The 14,020-nt window shown below is 41.3% G+C and overlaps 1 protein-coding gene across 2 annotated transcripts; it reads right to left on the bottom strand.

Moving 5' to 3' along the window:
* Positions 1 to 306: 306 nt before the first annotated feature.
* Positions 307 to 7,347, bottom strand: LOC130697532 (U-scoloptoxin(11)-Sm5a-like). 2 transcript variants are annotated; one of them, XM_057520442.2, is made up of 5 exons: positions 7,111 to 7,347; positions 5,370 to 5,570; positions 5,112 to 5,282; positions 3,768 to 3,989; positions 307 to 1,426 (listed from the first exon to the last, which is right to left on the bottom strand). In XM_057520442.2, the coding sequence occupies exons 2-5, from the start codon at positions 5,502 to 5,504 to the stop codon at positions 1,229 to 1,231; spliced, it is 726 nt and encodes a 241-aa protein (XP_057376425.1). In that variant the 5' UTR covers positions 5,505 to 5,570; positions 7,111 to 7,347; the 3' UTR covers positions 307 to 1,228. The 2 variants fall into 2 exon arrangements, with proteins under 2 accessions (XP_057376425.1, XP_057376424.1); XM_057520441.2 differs by having other exon boundaries at positions 5,370 to 5,575.
* Positions 7,348 to 14,020: the final 6,673 nt, after the last annotated feature.

The following is a 14,020-nucleotide window of genomic DNA, read 5'->3' on the forward strand; positions in this document are numbered from 1 at the left end:
GTAATCTCTCATGATCCCAAATTTGCTGTTATAATTCTATTACTGCGGGACTCAGTAGTACTTTAAAAACGTAAACTAATTTATTCGACTATAGGGAGGGCATACTAAGGAAAGAATAGTTAGCTGCCTTCCTTTTTCCGCCGACAAACGCATTCTAATACAAGAAATCAAAGAAGAAAATGAAAGTAAAAAGCCAAGAGTATTCTACCCACGAGGAACTCGCCAGCAAAGTAGAGAAGAAAGAGCACAAAAAAACCAAACAAAAGCGCGTGCATATCTAATTACGCAAAAAGTTTTAGAACCATGTCTCGATCGATCGTATATTATTACACATAGCGAGTGAGAGGTCGATAGGGATTCAGGTTTGGGATGTGATTTCAGAACAGAAATGGTACCAAGTTGGATATATTTTTTTTGTTTTTTGTTTAGAAATACTTCTTTTATCTTCATCGGTTTTTTCTTTTGGCCACAAGTTACGACATGCTGTTTTTGTTTTTCTTTTCGAATGATCAAGTTGTTTCTAATGGAGGAAAACGGATCGGGAGAGAGGGGAAAACACCGAAACCAATAACACAAAGACAAGGAAAGGTAGTGTTAGTTTTTAACTACCAACCCAACAATGTTTACAGTTGTTAACGAAGCCAGCAATTAGCACGTGTGGTAGATAGATCCTTCTATGTACGACATATACATCAACCCTCGAGATGAAGAAAAGGACTTGCTGAGGCCGAGGAGGAGCTGAGCGCTGGATACGGTCTAGCGCTCGAATTGAAAAGTACGCAACATCAGGTGTATGACAATATGTTGCCATGGTACATTTATATTTATACATAAACGGAAAAAGGAGGGATGGAGTTGGGGTAAGGATATTACAATTGCCAAGAAATATTTTTTATATAATAAGAATAGCAATAGATGGAAAGCCACCTAGAAGTCCAGTGTCGCATTCAAAGAACACGGAGGGGAAGGAGACATATAGGAGAGAGCTGCTGCTGGAATAGAGAAACGAATCGGGATCTCGAAGGATCGATTTTTGAATATTATACATGAGATGAAAAATCGTGTATGTCAGGTTTGTTTTGTTTTTTTTTTGTTTTATTTTGAAACCTTTTCTTTCGTCCTTGCCTCGTTGATTAAAAAAAAAAACGAAAGAAACCAAAGCCAAACTAAAGAGTAAAAAAAAAGGAATTTCTCTTTATTACTTGCTTTTTCTATATTTGATGGCCATCTAGTGGCAGTAGATCATGTGAAGAGCTCCGGTGCCGTATCGAACCGTCTCGGTCTTGCGGCCGTTGTTGTTGGCGTGGCCGACGCTAGAGGACGGACAAGTCCCGTCGTGAGCGCAGCGGCACTTTGGGTTGACCAGGAATGTGGTGGCCGTCTCCGTGATCACCTTGCACGCCTCGCTCCCGCCGCAAGTCTTGAGCTGGATTACATAAGAAGAACAGACCAATCAATGACAATCAAATAACAATGGCAAATCTGCTCATTCGCCGCTTCTTTTACCATCCTAATTGATGTTTACGTTTATACATTTCCGAAAATGTATAAACCGAAAAAGAAATACACTCGACTGCACTCCAAATCAGTGGCACAATAAATTGCTAGTTGGCCCTCTAATTCATCAAGAACTGACGCTATTGACACAATCGGAACGTAATTAAAATAAGAAGATTTCGTTCATTGTTCTGCCCTAGATTTTTTCCCCTTTCACTCTGTTTTTTTTTTTCGGTCGTTGCTATATATAGCTCTATTGGACTTTGGCCTGTTTGAGCATTTTGTGAAAACACAGTTGAATTGCCGCTCGAAGGCTAAGCAGGATATTCCGGCGCGGACCCTTGATTGTTGACTGTATACACATACGGAGAAGGGGGGGGGGGTGCAGAATGCGCAATATCCGCCAACTAATGCGACTATATACAAACGTTAGTTTAGCGAGACCTATTCATCTTCGTCTCCCCCTCATCCCTTGTACGACGTCGGGCATCGTCAAAACTCTTTACGTCTAAGTTTTGTGATTGAAAGAGATAAAAGAGATACTCTTTTGGAACATCTGGTTCAGAAGTGGGAGAAATAAAGGCTTTTGCGTTTTCGCTTGTCGCACATAATGTAATAACCCTATCGACGCAAAATGAAGCCAAAACTAACGAATCCCAGCTACAATTAGATTATATCAACAGCTTTCTTTTACACATGCAACTGCTCTACTATGATTGGCTTCGACGGAGGACGGACCGATCCGGACGAGCACATTTTCTTTGACATTGAAGCACAGACTGTGGCATGGTAGATTGCTTGTACATTCTATGCAATCTCGGTTACCCAGTAAGACTGTGGTGCCATTCCCTGTAGGAAGGCATCGCTTTATGCGATCCCAATCATCCTACGGGCGAAAAAGAATATAAGAAAAAAAACCAAAAGTCGAGTTTGGTAAATAATGACGTCAAATTCGCTTTTGCGAAATGTCGTAGATGCAATACATCCAGCAATCAATCAGCATTAGGCGATAGCAAAACCTTTGGGTCTATCACGAGAAAATAAAAGATGTAAAACATATAGGCTCCAAATCGCCATGGCGATTTACAGTCCCGAAGGACGTTGACTTTAAAACGGAACTGTCATCTCCGTCCCCGTAAAACGACAGAAACTGGGTTCAAATAAGACATGCCCACACAAAAGACTAAAATGCATATCTTTCTTTTCGTTTCTACTTTGCTATATAACAAGAAGATTGGCCTTGTTTCTTAAGGATCTCTTCTTTTGCTTGGGCATGCGGTGGCGAACATTTTCCTAGATGTAATGCGAGTGCTCATCGGTAATACTGATTCATCCTGCTGCTTTCTTATTATCATATCTATGGGCATTATTATACACAAGCGCATTATAATGCATTTTCGATCAACTGTTAATCGAACACTGGCATCCTCCGCCATTCCCTGGGCCAATGACTTTGTGATATGGAAGAATGTCATTAGGCATTCGAATCAACATCTGCAGACTATTGAATATCTTATAACCACCATACAAAAGCCCTGCACGCGTTATTATCAAGAACACTATTTCTTCGTTCGAACGTACGATAAAAGCTCTAGTGTTTGTGTGTCCGTAGGAGAATTAATTAATTCCGAGTGACGCGTCTTGAACGTTACACCGGGTGTTTATCGCACTTCCCTTTTATGGTATCCGATAACCATGGCAATGCGATTAACACGAGCAACACATATCAACACGGGATAAAATGCCGATACGAGCCAAGTGTTCGAAGTATGCTGTGCTTACGTTACAAAGCGTATGTGTTAAACGATCACTGATTGTGCGCATCTGCCTATCTGAAACCTAACTCTAATTAAGTTAAAGGGCTCTATTTAACTGAAATTTGTTTCCCGTTTTACCATATAATGTTGTTTCCCACATTCAAACCGAGGATTGCGCAGTTACCGGGGATGCGAAAAAAAAAAAAAATTGAATTGAAACCTTGATGATTAATGAGAGCCTTTTCATCGCGACAGGCTCATCAAGGAAACCATAGATGTTGAAGCAAAAGAGTAATAGAAGCGCCTGCTGTAAATAAACCAAATGGATGCCGTGGTGCGAACGACGGAAAGCACTAAAAAAAGCAGCGTGAATGACGACAATCAAAGGCTTCTAGTGCCACCGTTGTGATGCTGCCTATCTGAATGGTTTTCCAGCTTTTGTTTTTTTATGTGTATCCATGTACACTTTGCACGAATATTCTAGAGTGAGATATAATTCCAATTCATATTTACCGGGTTGCAGACGTAGGTGGTTGACATGGACTCGGTGTCGTCGTCGACGTCGTCGAACTGGCTGTCGACGAGGTCGTAGTTGGCACTTTGACCAGGACAAATGCAGTGATTGACGTCGTTGAGGGACAACATCCTTCCCGTCGATTTGGACATGAGGCTCACCGTCGTGTAGGCCGTCATTCCCCGTTGGCAGGTGCGCAGCGCCGGAGCCTTACGGCAATACTGCTCATTGATTTCCGAGGTCGATTTCAGACGAGACGAAATAGAAAGGAAAAAGACAAATCAGACAGAGAAACGAACGGTAAAATCAGTCGAGCGTTATATTTTAAGGACATCGTTGAATGGTGTACTCAGATAATAGGTTTTCCAACTAAAGACTCTTTTCCGTGATAGGTTACAAGTTGTCGTTGACGAATACGTGGGTTGTCAAGGTATATGCTACTGTCTACACAGATAGGTATACTTAAAGATAAACATCCTGTTAAAGCACCTCTTCAACGAGAGTGGCTCTCTTTTTTTTTTTTTATCTTGGCTTTTAGTTCTTGACAACGCCGTTTGTTTGTTTTCGTATGCAATCTGCGGTTCTCCTATCGGCCGAAAAGTGTTCCGAAGTCGAACAACTTATGATCTCATGTGGTTTGCTATTACAAAGCGCGACCACCTCATCCGCATCATTCAATTCTTCCGGCGGGCTAGATCAATCCTGTTTTCCACACGCAGTCATGCCATAAATTACCATACTGCCATCGTATCAAAATGCAACAGCTCGATACACTTGAATAAGGTGCCAACAGAATCGCCGACTACGCGCGATGAATATTTTGCTATACATTTTTCTTGATCCATTTACATAATAACGAAAACAGGCTTATTTCGCAAAATTCTACTGGCGTAAGGTAAGGTCTACATTACACAATTGCAGACAAGTTACATAATCATAATTGCTTAGTGGTTTTCAAGAAGCTTCTAGTTTGCCGAGGCTGGCGAGCGCTTAAAAAAAATGAGTGTATTTAGCTTGTGGGGATTGTTGATGCCCGTTCCAGCTAAAGACGACAATGAGTAGCCTTGGATAAAAACCTCTGAGCAACCTAACAAATTTTATGCGCAACTGACAACCTAGCCCAGCAGTACAACATATTTTTCTCGGAATATCACCCAACAAATGTGTGTGATTATTTACAAGGATGGAAGGGCGCCTGGATGAGTTGCTACGGCAACAAAAGAAATAACACATGTCGTATATCATAAAGGAAGAGCGTGGAAGAGGAAGAAACATGTGAATGCTGACGCATTTTGCCACGTCGAAGACAAGAAGAATGACGATACATGAAAAAAAAACATTACCTTATACTGGTCTGATCCTTGTGTGATTGAATGTCCGTCTTCGCTGTCCCAGAGCAGCGGACAGCGGTTGAGGCCCGGACAGGAGCACAGCGGTTGCGTGTTGATTCCTCTAGCGTTGGCTTGCAGGTAAGCGCATATCGTGTTGCCGGCACAGACGGGCAGCTTGCTTTCCTGTTGATCGCAACACGAAAACTGTATTATCGCCAAAGTTGGAAATAAAAATTTCTCATTTAAAAGGGTAAATTCGATGCAAATCACCTCTGGCAATGGCTGGAAAATATCGTTGATTTCATTGCCGTCGACGTTGCTGCCAGTCAATCTTCCCATAGCGGCTGATGACATGACGAGACCCGTCAAAACTAAGAAGGCGGCTCGTACCAATGAAACGTACATGTCGTGTGCTAGTTTGATTCTTCTTTTTCTTGGTGGTTCCAGCAGCTTACGTTGAGGATACAGGCTCTTCGCTAGGGCCAAATAGTTTCCGTTTATGGAGTGGAATAGAATAACAAGACATCACATATTGTGCTGCATGTTCTTACTACACAACAACCAGATTGGCGTAGTCATTTCAAGACGAAATGTGTCGATCCGTCTAGATAGTCATACAGCCAAAGCTATTTCGCTTGACATGCATTTCGCTGTGCGCTACATAAACGTTGTAACCGTTGCGCCTAACAAGATAATTCGATTGGCTCTGGGTATTTTACATTTTGAAGGAAAGTTCGTGAAAAAAGAGGACGGTCTGATATCCAGGCTAGACATATCGTACACTCTTTTATCTTTTGTCGTCAAAATTTCATCCGTGTGTGCCTCGTCAGTTTTATATATACATTGTTTGCCTTTGAAGAAGAAAGAAGACAATCGAGATGACTAATGAGATTCGAGTTGCCACGGCGATCAATTGCTTTTCGCCAGCCTGATGCTTCCCAGCACACACGTGATGTAAAGACAAATGAAACCTCGTACAATAGCGCATATATAAATAGAGCGGGAGCACCTGTACGAAACTCGGAAGGAAGCGCTACGTTAATGTCAAAGGAGTACCTCTAACAGTTGTGTATATCTATGCTGGTATATTCTTACATGGTGCTTGCGCGTGTTGCTGATCATTCAGCAATATCCTATGCCATCGCAATCGATGGGCAACTCACCCAACATTAGGTTTTAGTATAGGCGGCATCAGGAAATAGACAGCGTTCCGAAAGACTCTCCGAAGTTGAAGAGTGAGTTTCAAAAATCAAAGATCTAAACGAGCGACGGATAATCAATTTCTGAAAAGGAGATAGACGGCTCTCATGGCTGGAATGAGAAATGTGACAACGACATTCTGATGGATACTTCAAGTTGCCCGTATATCGAATTGAGTGTGTGTCATATCAAGATCAAAACCCCTCCGCCTTTTCTTTCCTTTTTTTCTATGACGTTTGGGTTGAACTGTAAGTCCTTTCTGTCTAACCGTGTATACCCAAAGAAAAATCATTCTGAGATGATGGGACGCCACTAAAAGGCCAAGATCGACGCTGTTCAGTGAAAAGAGAAAATGACGTTCGCCTGATGGTGAGAGAGTAAAAGCAATGCCAAAAGCTAGTGGCACCTATACGTTTCTGTATCCGATTGATCTCTTTTCATTGTCACCAAGCAGCTATAAAGAAGAGGGTTTTTTTCTTTTGTTGAAGAGCTAGCTTCAAAGAAATGACAGTTCACTTTCCTTGTCACCCACAGTAACTTTGCCATTTGAACATTTCTGCTGTAGACATCCTTAATGCGATTTCTCCGATAATTGAATCGACGACAACTGGCAGACGGTGATCGCAAAAAATCAATCTATTTTATTAGAGTAAATCTAACGCTTGAGAGGTGTCGCCTTCTGAGACATAGTGAAACTGCTAAGCTTAAGTCTAGGGACGTGATATAATCAAACAATTTCATTCCGTAAATACTGTATACACAACGTTCGTCATTGTTTTCTAAAGCCATGCGTTATACAAGATATAGTTACCTGCGCTCTTGAATAGTTTCCTGCTGACAAAGCGGATGTCAACAGCTGCCGACAGCTCGTTGATTTCTTTCCGACGTCGGGCGAACAGACAAAAGGATGAAAAGGCAAAAGGAAATAGTTGAACAAGTAAGCGGAAGAAGATAAGAACAGTTGGGTTCTGCGTTTAGATGCCTGGTAGTGATGGCACACGCTCAGCACCGGTCGAGATGAAGTAGGAAACAAGAGTTGCTTGTCCAGCGACAGACTGGGTTTTTATAGAGCAGACGTGCGCGTGGGAGGGCATAGAGAACTTGCTCGGCGGCGGCATCCAGCCCCTCGAAGCCGCGGTGTCAGCAAGACGTGGCAAAGGGGGCGCGACTTTGTTCTGCCTTCCTTCGCTAGTTGTTACAGTGCGGGACAACGGGCTCTCTGGCGCATGTTATCGTAGAATACATCGAAAAATAAAAACCGTATGATGTGCATTGAAACCATTCGACCAGCATCTGGGTATTATAATGAACTGATTCAACAAGGCCTATTAAAAAAAATAGCGAACATGAAAAAACAAAAGAAGGCGAAAGATTTCCGCTATAGTCGGAAAGAGTGTGTTAACCTTTATGCTCGTTGAATCCACGCAGGCTTACGTAAAGGCCCATAAACCCAAAAACGATGGAGTTCTGACAACGGATGACAGCTCTTGTGTATTTTTCTTTATTCAAGCTTGTGTCTCTTTGATTCCATGCCATTCGATGTCCGTCGTTCAACGTGTAACTAGAACACTCTTTCGTATCTTTTATTCATATGTCCTTTTTTATATATCCTTTAATCACCCAAGGTCCATATACTGGTCTTATCATGACGGGCCATATATAAACGTCATCGTTCGGACTGGGATCAACGCAAAGGTTAGACGTGATCGAGTAGGCACCTTTTATTTTCATCCAAACATTGTTTTCCGTGTAGTGTAGTGTAACTGTGTTACATGTGTTAGCATCAAATGAGAGTTGATGGAGGGGATAGTGAATGGTACGTAAACAAGTGCTCATCCAGATTTGCAACTGCTCATGAGCAACCAACTTCTGTTAAATGCGGATGTTTTCACAATTGTAAGAAGAATTCGGTTGAGTACCTTTCCAAGAAGAGGCCTAAATCGGACTGACGTCAGAGTTGGAAAACATGATTTTACGTGAAAGTAATGTTTACGTTACCTACCGACCCAATTACTGTTTGTATGTGTCCCTTTTCGTTTAAGTAACGAGTAGCAGTGTTAGGGATTAATAAATGGACCGTGCGTACACTTCTTGCCCCAATCGAGTCCTCGTTATCGCCTCGTTCCAAGCTCTTCTCTTTACCTTGGCCTTCGTTCTTTGCACTCGCATTTCTTGCACATCCTGTTCACTTCCTTTTCCTTCCTCTACAGCTGGATTAGAAAAAGTACTACTTCGCGATAAGAACCCATCCAAAAGCACTAGTTCCGGTAAGTTGAAAATAGCTTTTCTCACTATTCCATCCAATTGTTTGCAACACCTTTGTGCTTGTGATCGACTAAATTTTTCCGCCCGCTTCATTTTCAGTGCAGCAGGGGGGTAAAATATCAAGGAAGATAAATTGGAAATTTTGTATCAAGATTGAGTGGTGTGCGAATAACGTGAAAGGATATTGAAGAACATGCGATGCAAAGATTGAATCCATTTTGGTTTATGTGTGCGTGTATACGTCCTCTACGCCCATACCTTATGCCGATACACCTATGCCGATACTGAGAAGATCTTAGGATATAATAGGTCCATTGTATGCCGAAGAAAGTACAACGTATTGGGGATCCGCGTCTAGTCCACGTATCAGTAGTCTGCGCTACACACAGGCCATACAACCTTACACATCAAACCTGTATGTATTGATGGTGTACGTGCGTATAAGGGTTGTCTTTTTATGATTGTAACTATAGGCTGTCGCGACGTGTAAGATGAAATACTTGACAGATGTGTCGGACGCAGCAGGACGAGTTAGAAACTTTGGCCGAATCAGAGGGAACGTGCCCAAATTTTGTGAAGAATCATATAGAACTTAAGAAGGTTCATGTCTTGTCTAACAGTTGCGTTAAACCGTTTACTGATGCAGAAATGCATACTTGCCAAAACTTGCATGGCCATAACGTTTCAGCTTCGCAACGTTCTCGTCCAAGTGTAACATTCTGAAGTGTGTAGACAAAATGTGTAGATGAGTTTTTCGGTAACTTGAAATCCCGGTAGGAAGGTGAATGTAGTATCGAACAAGCTGACTTCACAGATATTTTACACATAGACAAGTGTGAAACACTCTTTCTTCACACGAAGATAAGTGCTTTACACGAACGAAAGGTTAAGTTATCGAAGAAGAGTAGCCTTTTCCGTCTTAAGTATACGTTTTTGTTTTAGCTTTTTTAAAGCCGTAAAGCTAGTTTTAACTTTTCCTTTTCAATCGCAAGCGCCTGTTGGAATTTCAGCAAAACGAAACAGAAATAAAGGAATAAAACAACAAAAAATTGTTTTGCTTTATGCCTTTTTCTGCCAGATAAAAATTTGGTCAAGGGGAAGATCCTTTTTGTTTTCTAATTACACCTCATAAATGGGGTGCGGGACGAGTTCCTATATGATGCGAAACAGTAAGAGCATTCCAAGTTTGCATACCATTGTATGTTTTGTACGTCAAGTTCTTCCCAGTTTCACGTCGGTTTAATTTGTTCTCCAGCTTATATATTAAGAATTCTTTAATCAGAATCCTCGCATATGACAGAATTCATATGTGCCCAATCGTTTTCGCATTAAGGCAACTAGTGACTGTTACATATATAGCTTTGTTGATATCTGTACTTTATATCCCTAGCGTCAATAATTGCGCAGTGCCAAAGAAAAAAATGTATCTTCTCCTTTGAATTGAATTTGTGCGTATCCAGCACACGGGTTATTTCTCCGCTTGAAATCCGAGCGATGCGTAGCCCAGTGTATATATGCAACAAATCAACAAGCTCATTCATGCGCTTGGAGACCTTCTGTCAATACGGAACCGTCTATAAGATCCCAAAGTAGTTGCATCCTTTAAAAAAAAAGGAGACACTGAGGACCAGGAATATCAATTTGGGAATTCAACAACGTTTAGGTAACACTGACAGATGCATACTACACGCCTACAACACACTTTCCGGCTTTTAAAGTAAAGTAGATCTACTCGAAATACTTAACGACCCGTTTGACAAGCTAAGAGACATAAAATGTTTTAACTGCTTACAAATACATGAAATTTTTATGGCTCTACTATTCTTTCCCTTGACATTTGGCAGGTGCTTTTGGCCTACGTTTATCCAAAAGTGCACTCTGGGGGGCTATTTACCAGCCAGAAGAAGTGACGAGAAACTTGTCACCGTGGGTATTTGGCCAAAAATGAGGGACGTCCTGAGACGTCCTTTCATCATTTCCTATCTGTCGTCGCTGTGGCCTATTGACATCCTTCTATTTCTATCCTCCCCCATGTACTAAGAGGAATGACCGAACGAAACTGAATGAATGAGGCTGAATGAATGGGCTCGTCCAGGGATCTCCTTTCCAATCGACTTTATACTCCCACGCAGTACGGCCTCGACTGTTCCAAAAACTGTGTACGTGTGTATTAGAGCTTAGGGTGTGCTGTCTCATCAGAAAACAACTATAAGATAAACAAACCCCAAACTGAATCGTCCACAGACTGCAAGCTAGGCCTATCGATCGAGTAAATAGCACAAGAGATAATGCACAAGCTGTTTGTGCTTTACTTCGAAAAGTGCTTAAATATTTATTGTATTCCTTTAGCCTCTTTGCTCGTAGACGTTTCCTCGTTTGTTCGTTAAGTTGCATTCAATAACCTCTGATTCGGAAATCCTAGTAATATTATTGTAATCGGAGATTCCGTTAACTATAGTGTATTCGAGCTTTTGATGGGCGTTACTCTAGTCCCCATTTTCTCGTGTAAGATATTTCAACGTACGGGAGCTGGGGGGGTGTTAAGAGGTAGCCGTAATCAATGGGTTCAGTTGACTGTATACGTAGTAGCGCCTCTTGACGTCAAATAGGCTTCAATAAATCTAAGGATATTGAAAATGGAACCTGAACGAAAATCAAGTTATCTATCGCATACACTCCTTGCAACAGAATGGCTCTAGACAAATAATTAAGGAGCAGTCTTTTCAAACTATTTTTGCCGACCTACGTCTATATTACAAACCCAAGTCTATTTCGACAATTTCTCGCTGTTTATTGCTTTCGGCGTTGCTAAACAATACGTTAAAATTAGTTTTACATGACTGATGTTTGTTATGGTTACCCTAAATGTACGAAAGAGCTTGAGGTTTTGTTTCTAACAACGCAAAAGTGCAAGTCAATTATCCGCACAGGCATACAGTTGACCTCACATTTGTTGGCTAGTACAATGAACTAGGGAAACAGCGATGAATCGGCACAGTGGAACTCATTTTTTATCGAAAAGCAGCACTTGATTGTTTTAGTCAAATGATTACGCCAAGCAAATTTAAGTTGCATAAAATCTTGTATTAAAAGGGAAGCATGCACCCTCGTTCAGCTGTTTAACTGCGCATTCGGGCCATTACCTTATCCAAGTTTGTCATATTTATGTATTATGGCAAAAGATAGATTCTAGGACGCGATGGTTCATCTGGCGTGCCATTTTTCGTTATCAGAACATAAGGCGTATAGGAATAGCGACCTTGAGTTCACGTCAAGGAAATGGTATCTTGATGAGTGATTCAGGTGTTCATTTATAGGCTATTGGCAGTTCATAATGATTCATTGTACTCTGCAAGAGTTGACGTTGCGGTTCCGAAAGCGCACAGAAAACACCCATTCATACAGCACAAACAAACAATTGGACGAACGGCAGACATGTTCGCTTGGGGAAATCCCGGTCTTGGATGTCTTTTAAAATAAACTCATGGTTCACAATCTCAATCATGAATAGAGCTCTGTCCCGCTTTGGTCAGGTTACTGCCTTTCGGCTGTGGGGCGGATTGACGGGTTACGTATTTTATTTGCCCCGTGAGGTTACAATCGGACTGCCCAACGGCGGTACACAATCCGATTATAAGCGACGAATTTTTTATGATATGGATATATTCTTCAAGGAACTAGTTCAATACACAATAAACAATTATTTTGTTTTACTGTTTATTTTGAAAGCAATTAGTGTTAGTAAACCTCCACCAACCAAATACCAATCGTGATACCGATCTAAGTACCCGGTGCAAAGTGAAACTATAAGCAATACTGCTTGGCGGGGAAATAAGGTAAGGAAAAAGGTATAAAGGCATACATTTGTGCAAGCACACAAATCACAATCGTCATCAAGGAGTGAAGTTAGCGAATGCCGATTAGGCAATACTCAACCGTACCATCTTTGTTTTGTTTGCTAATCCTCATGGGCGGGAATCTCGGGGTTGGGCGGCGATCCTCGGTGCCCAGTGGTCCTCTTCGGTGGTGCTGTGGGTCCTCCTAAATGCATTTTAAAAAAAAGGCACAATATGGTTAACTACTTAAGATATAAAGATATATTTGAAAACCCTTCGTGATGGTCTAGTGGCTCCGCCGGCGATCTTCGACGTCCAGTCATCCTCTTCGTTGGTGATCTGGACCCTCCTACACCCCTGAAAGAAAACATGGTTAGACGCTTAAAAAAGAAAAATTAATACCTGGCGAGCCTTGGCGATCCTTGGCGATGCTCTCGTTGCTCCTGTGGCGATCCTCGGAGCAGTGATCCTCCTCGGTGGTGCAGTGGGCCCTCCTAAATACATTTTAAAAAATACAAGAATTAATAAGAAATACATTGTTAAAAGAAATAATGAAGAACATGTTAAAATCAATACCTTAGAGTCCAGGGCGACGGTTCAGCGCTCCTCGAAGTCCAGTGGTCCTTTTCTATGGGGCTGTGGGCCCTCCTAAATACAAAAAAATAAATAAATAAATAAAGAAGTGCAAAAAAAATAATAATAATTAAAAATTGCATGGTTAGACAGTAACGTTACATTTGTAACAGTTATTATCAATTGTATTGTTAACATCAATACCTTATGGTACAGGGCGACGATCCAGAGATCCTTGGTGTCCGTGGTCCTCTTAGATGGTGCTGGGGGCTCTCCTAAATACAGTAAAAAAATATGGTTAGACAATTGAATTTTTATTAAATATACCTTAGACTCCGTAGCGACGATCTAGTGTCGCTGGCGGCGATTCTCGGTGTCCACTCGTCCTCCTCGCTAGTGCTGTGGGCCCTTCTAAATACATTTTTAAAAAAAACTTGGTTAGACACTTAAAATAAAAAACATGTACCTTAAAATCCTTGGCGATGATCTTGGTAGCTCCGACAGCGATCCTTCGGTGTCCACTGTCCTCTTCGGCCCTCGGAGATTGCCCTCCCCCTGATCGCACGAAAACGAGAAAGCAAAAAATAATAGCATTTGAGCAATTATGTATAGTTACAACTTTCAACTTAACTCTAACAGGCATCAAACACAGATATTAACACAAAGTATCAGTAAAAAAAAATTCAATAGTCAGGAGGCCATTTGGAATAATTGGGATTTGAAGTTATGGGTAGACGTATGGGTGGGGGGGGGGGGGGGCAAATTGCTTATTTTAAAAAGCAGATGTGAAAGCATAGAATCCATTGCATAAAAATGGTTAGCGAGTGGCGAATGCAGGCAAAATAACCCAATAATTTAGGAAAATGTCCGAGGCAGTGGTGTGCAAAAGAAATGGGTGAGATGGATTACGTCGTTACTTAAAGTAGATTTTGCCTTAATTTTAACTAGACTTACTTATTCTTAACCTTAATTTTAACTAGACTTACTTATTCATAACTTTAATTTTAACTTAGACTTACTTACCCTTAACTTAATCTACGTTTTTCT

The sequence above is a fragment of the Daphnia carinata genome, chromosome 3, assembly GCF_022539665.2.
Source record: "Daphnia carinata strain CSIRO-1 chromosome 3, CSIRO_AGI_Dcar_HiC_V3, whole genome shotgun sequence".
NCBI classification, from domain to species: Eukaryota; Metazoa; Arthropoda; class Branchiopoda; order Diplostraca; family Daphniidae; genus Daphnia; species Daphnia carinata.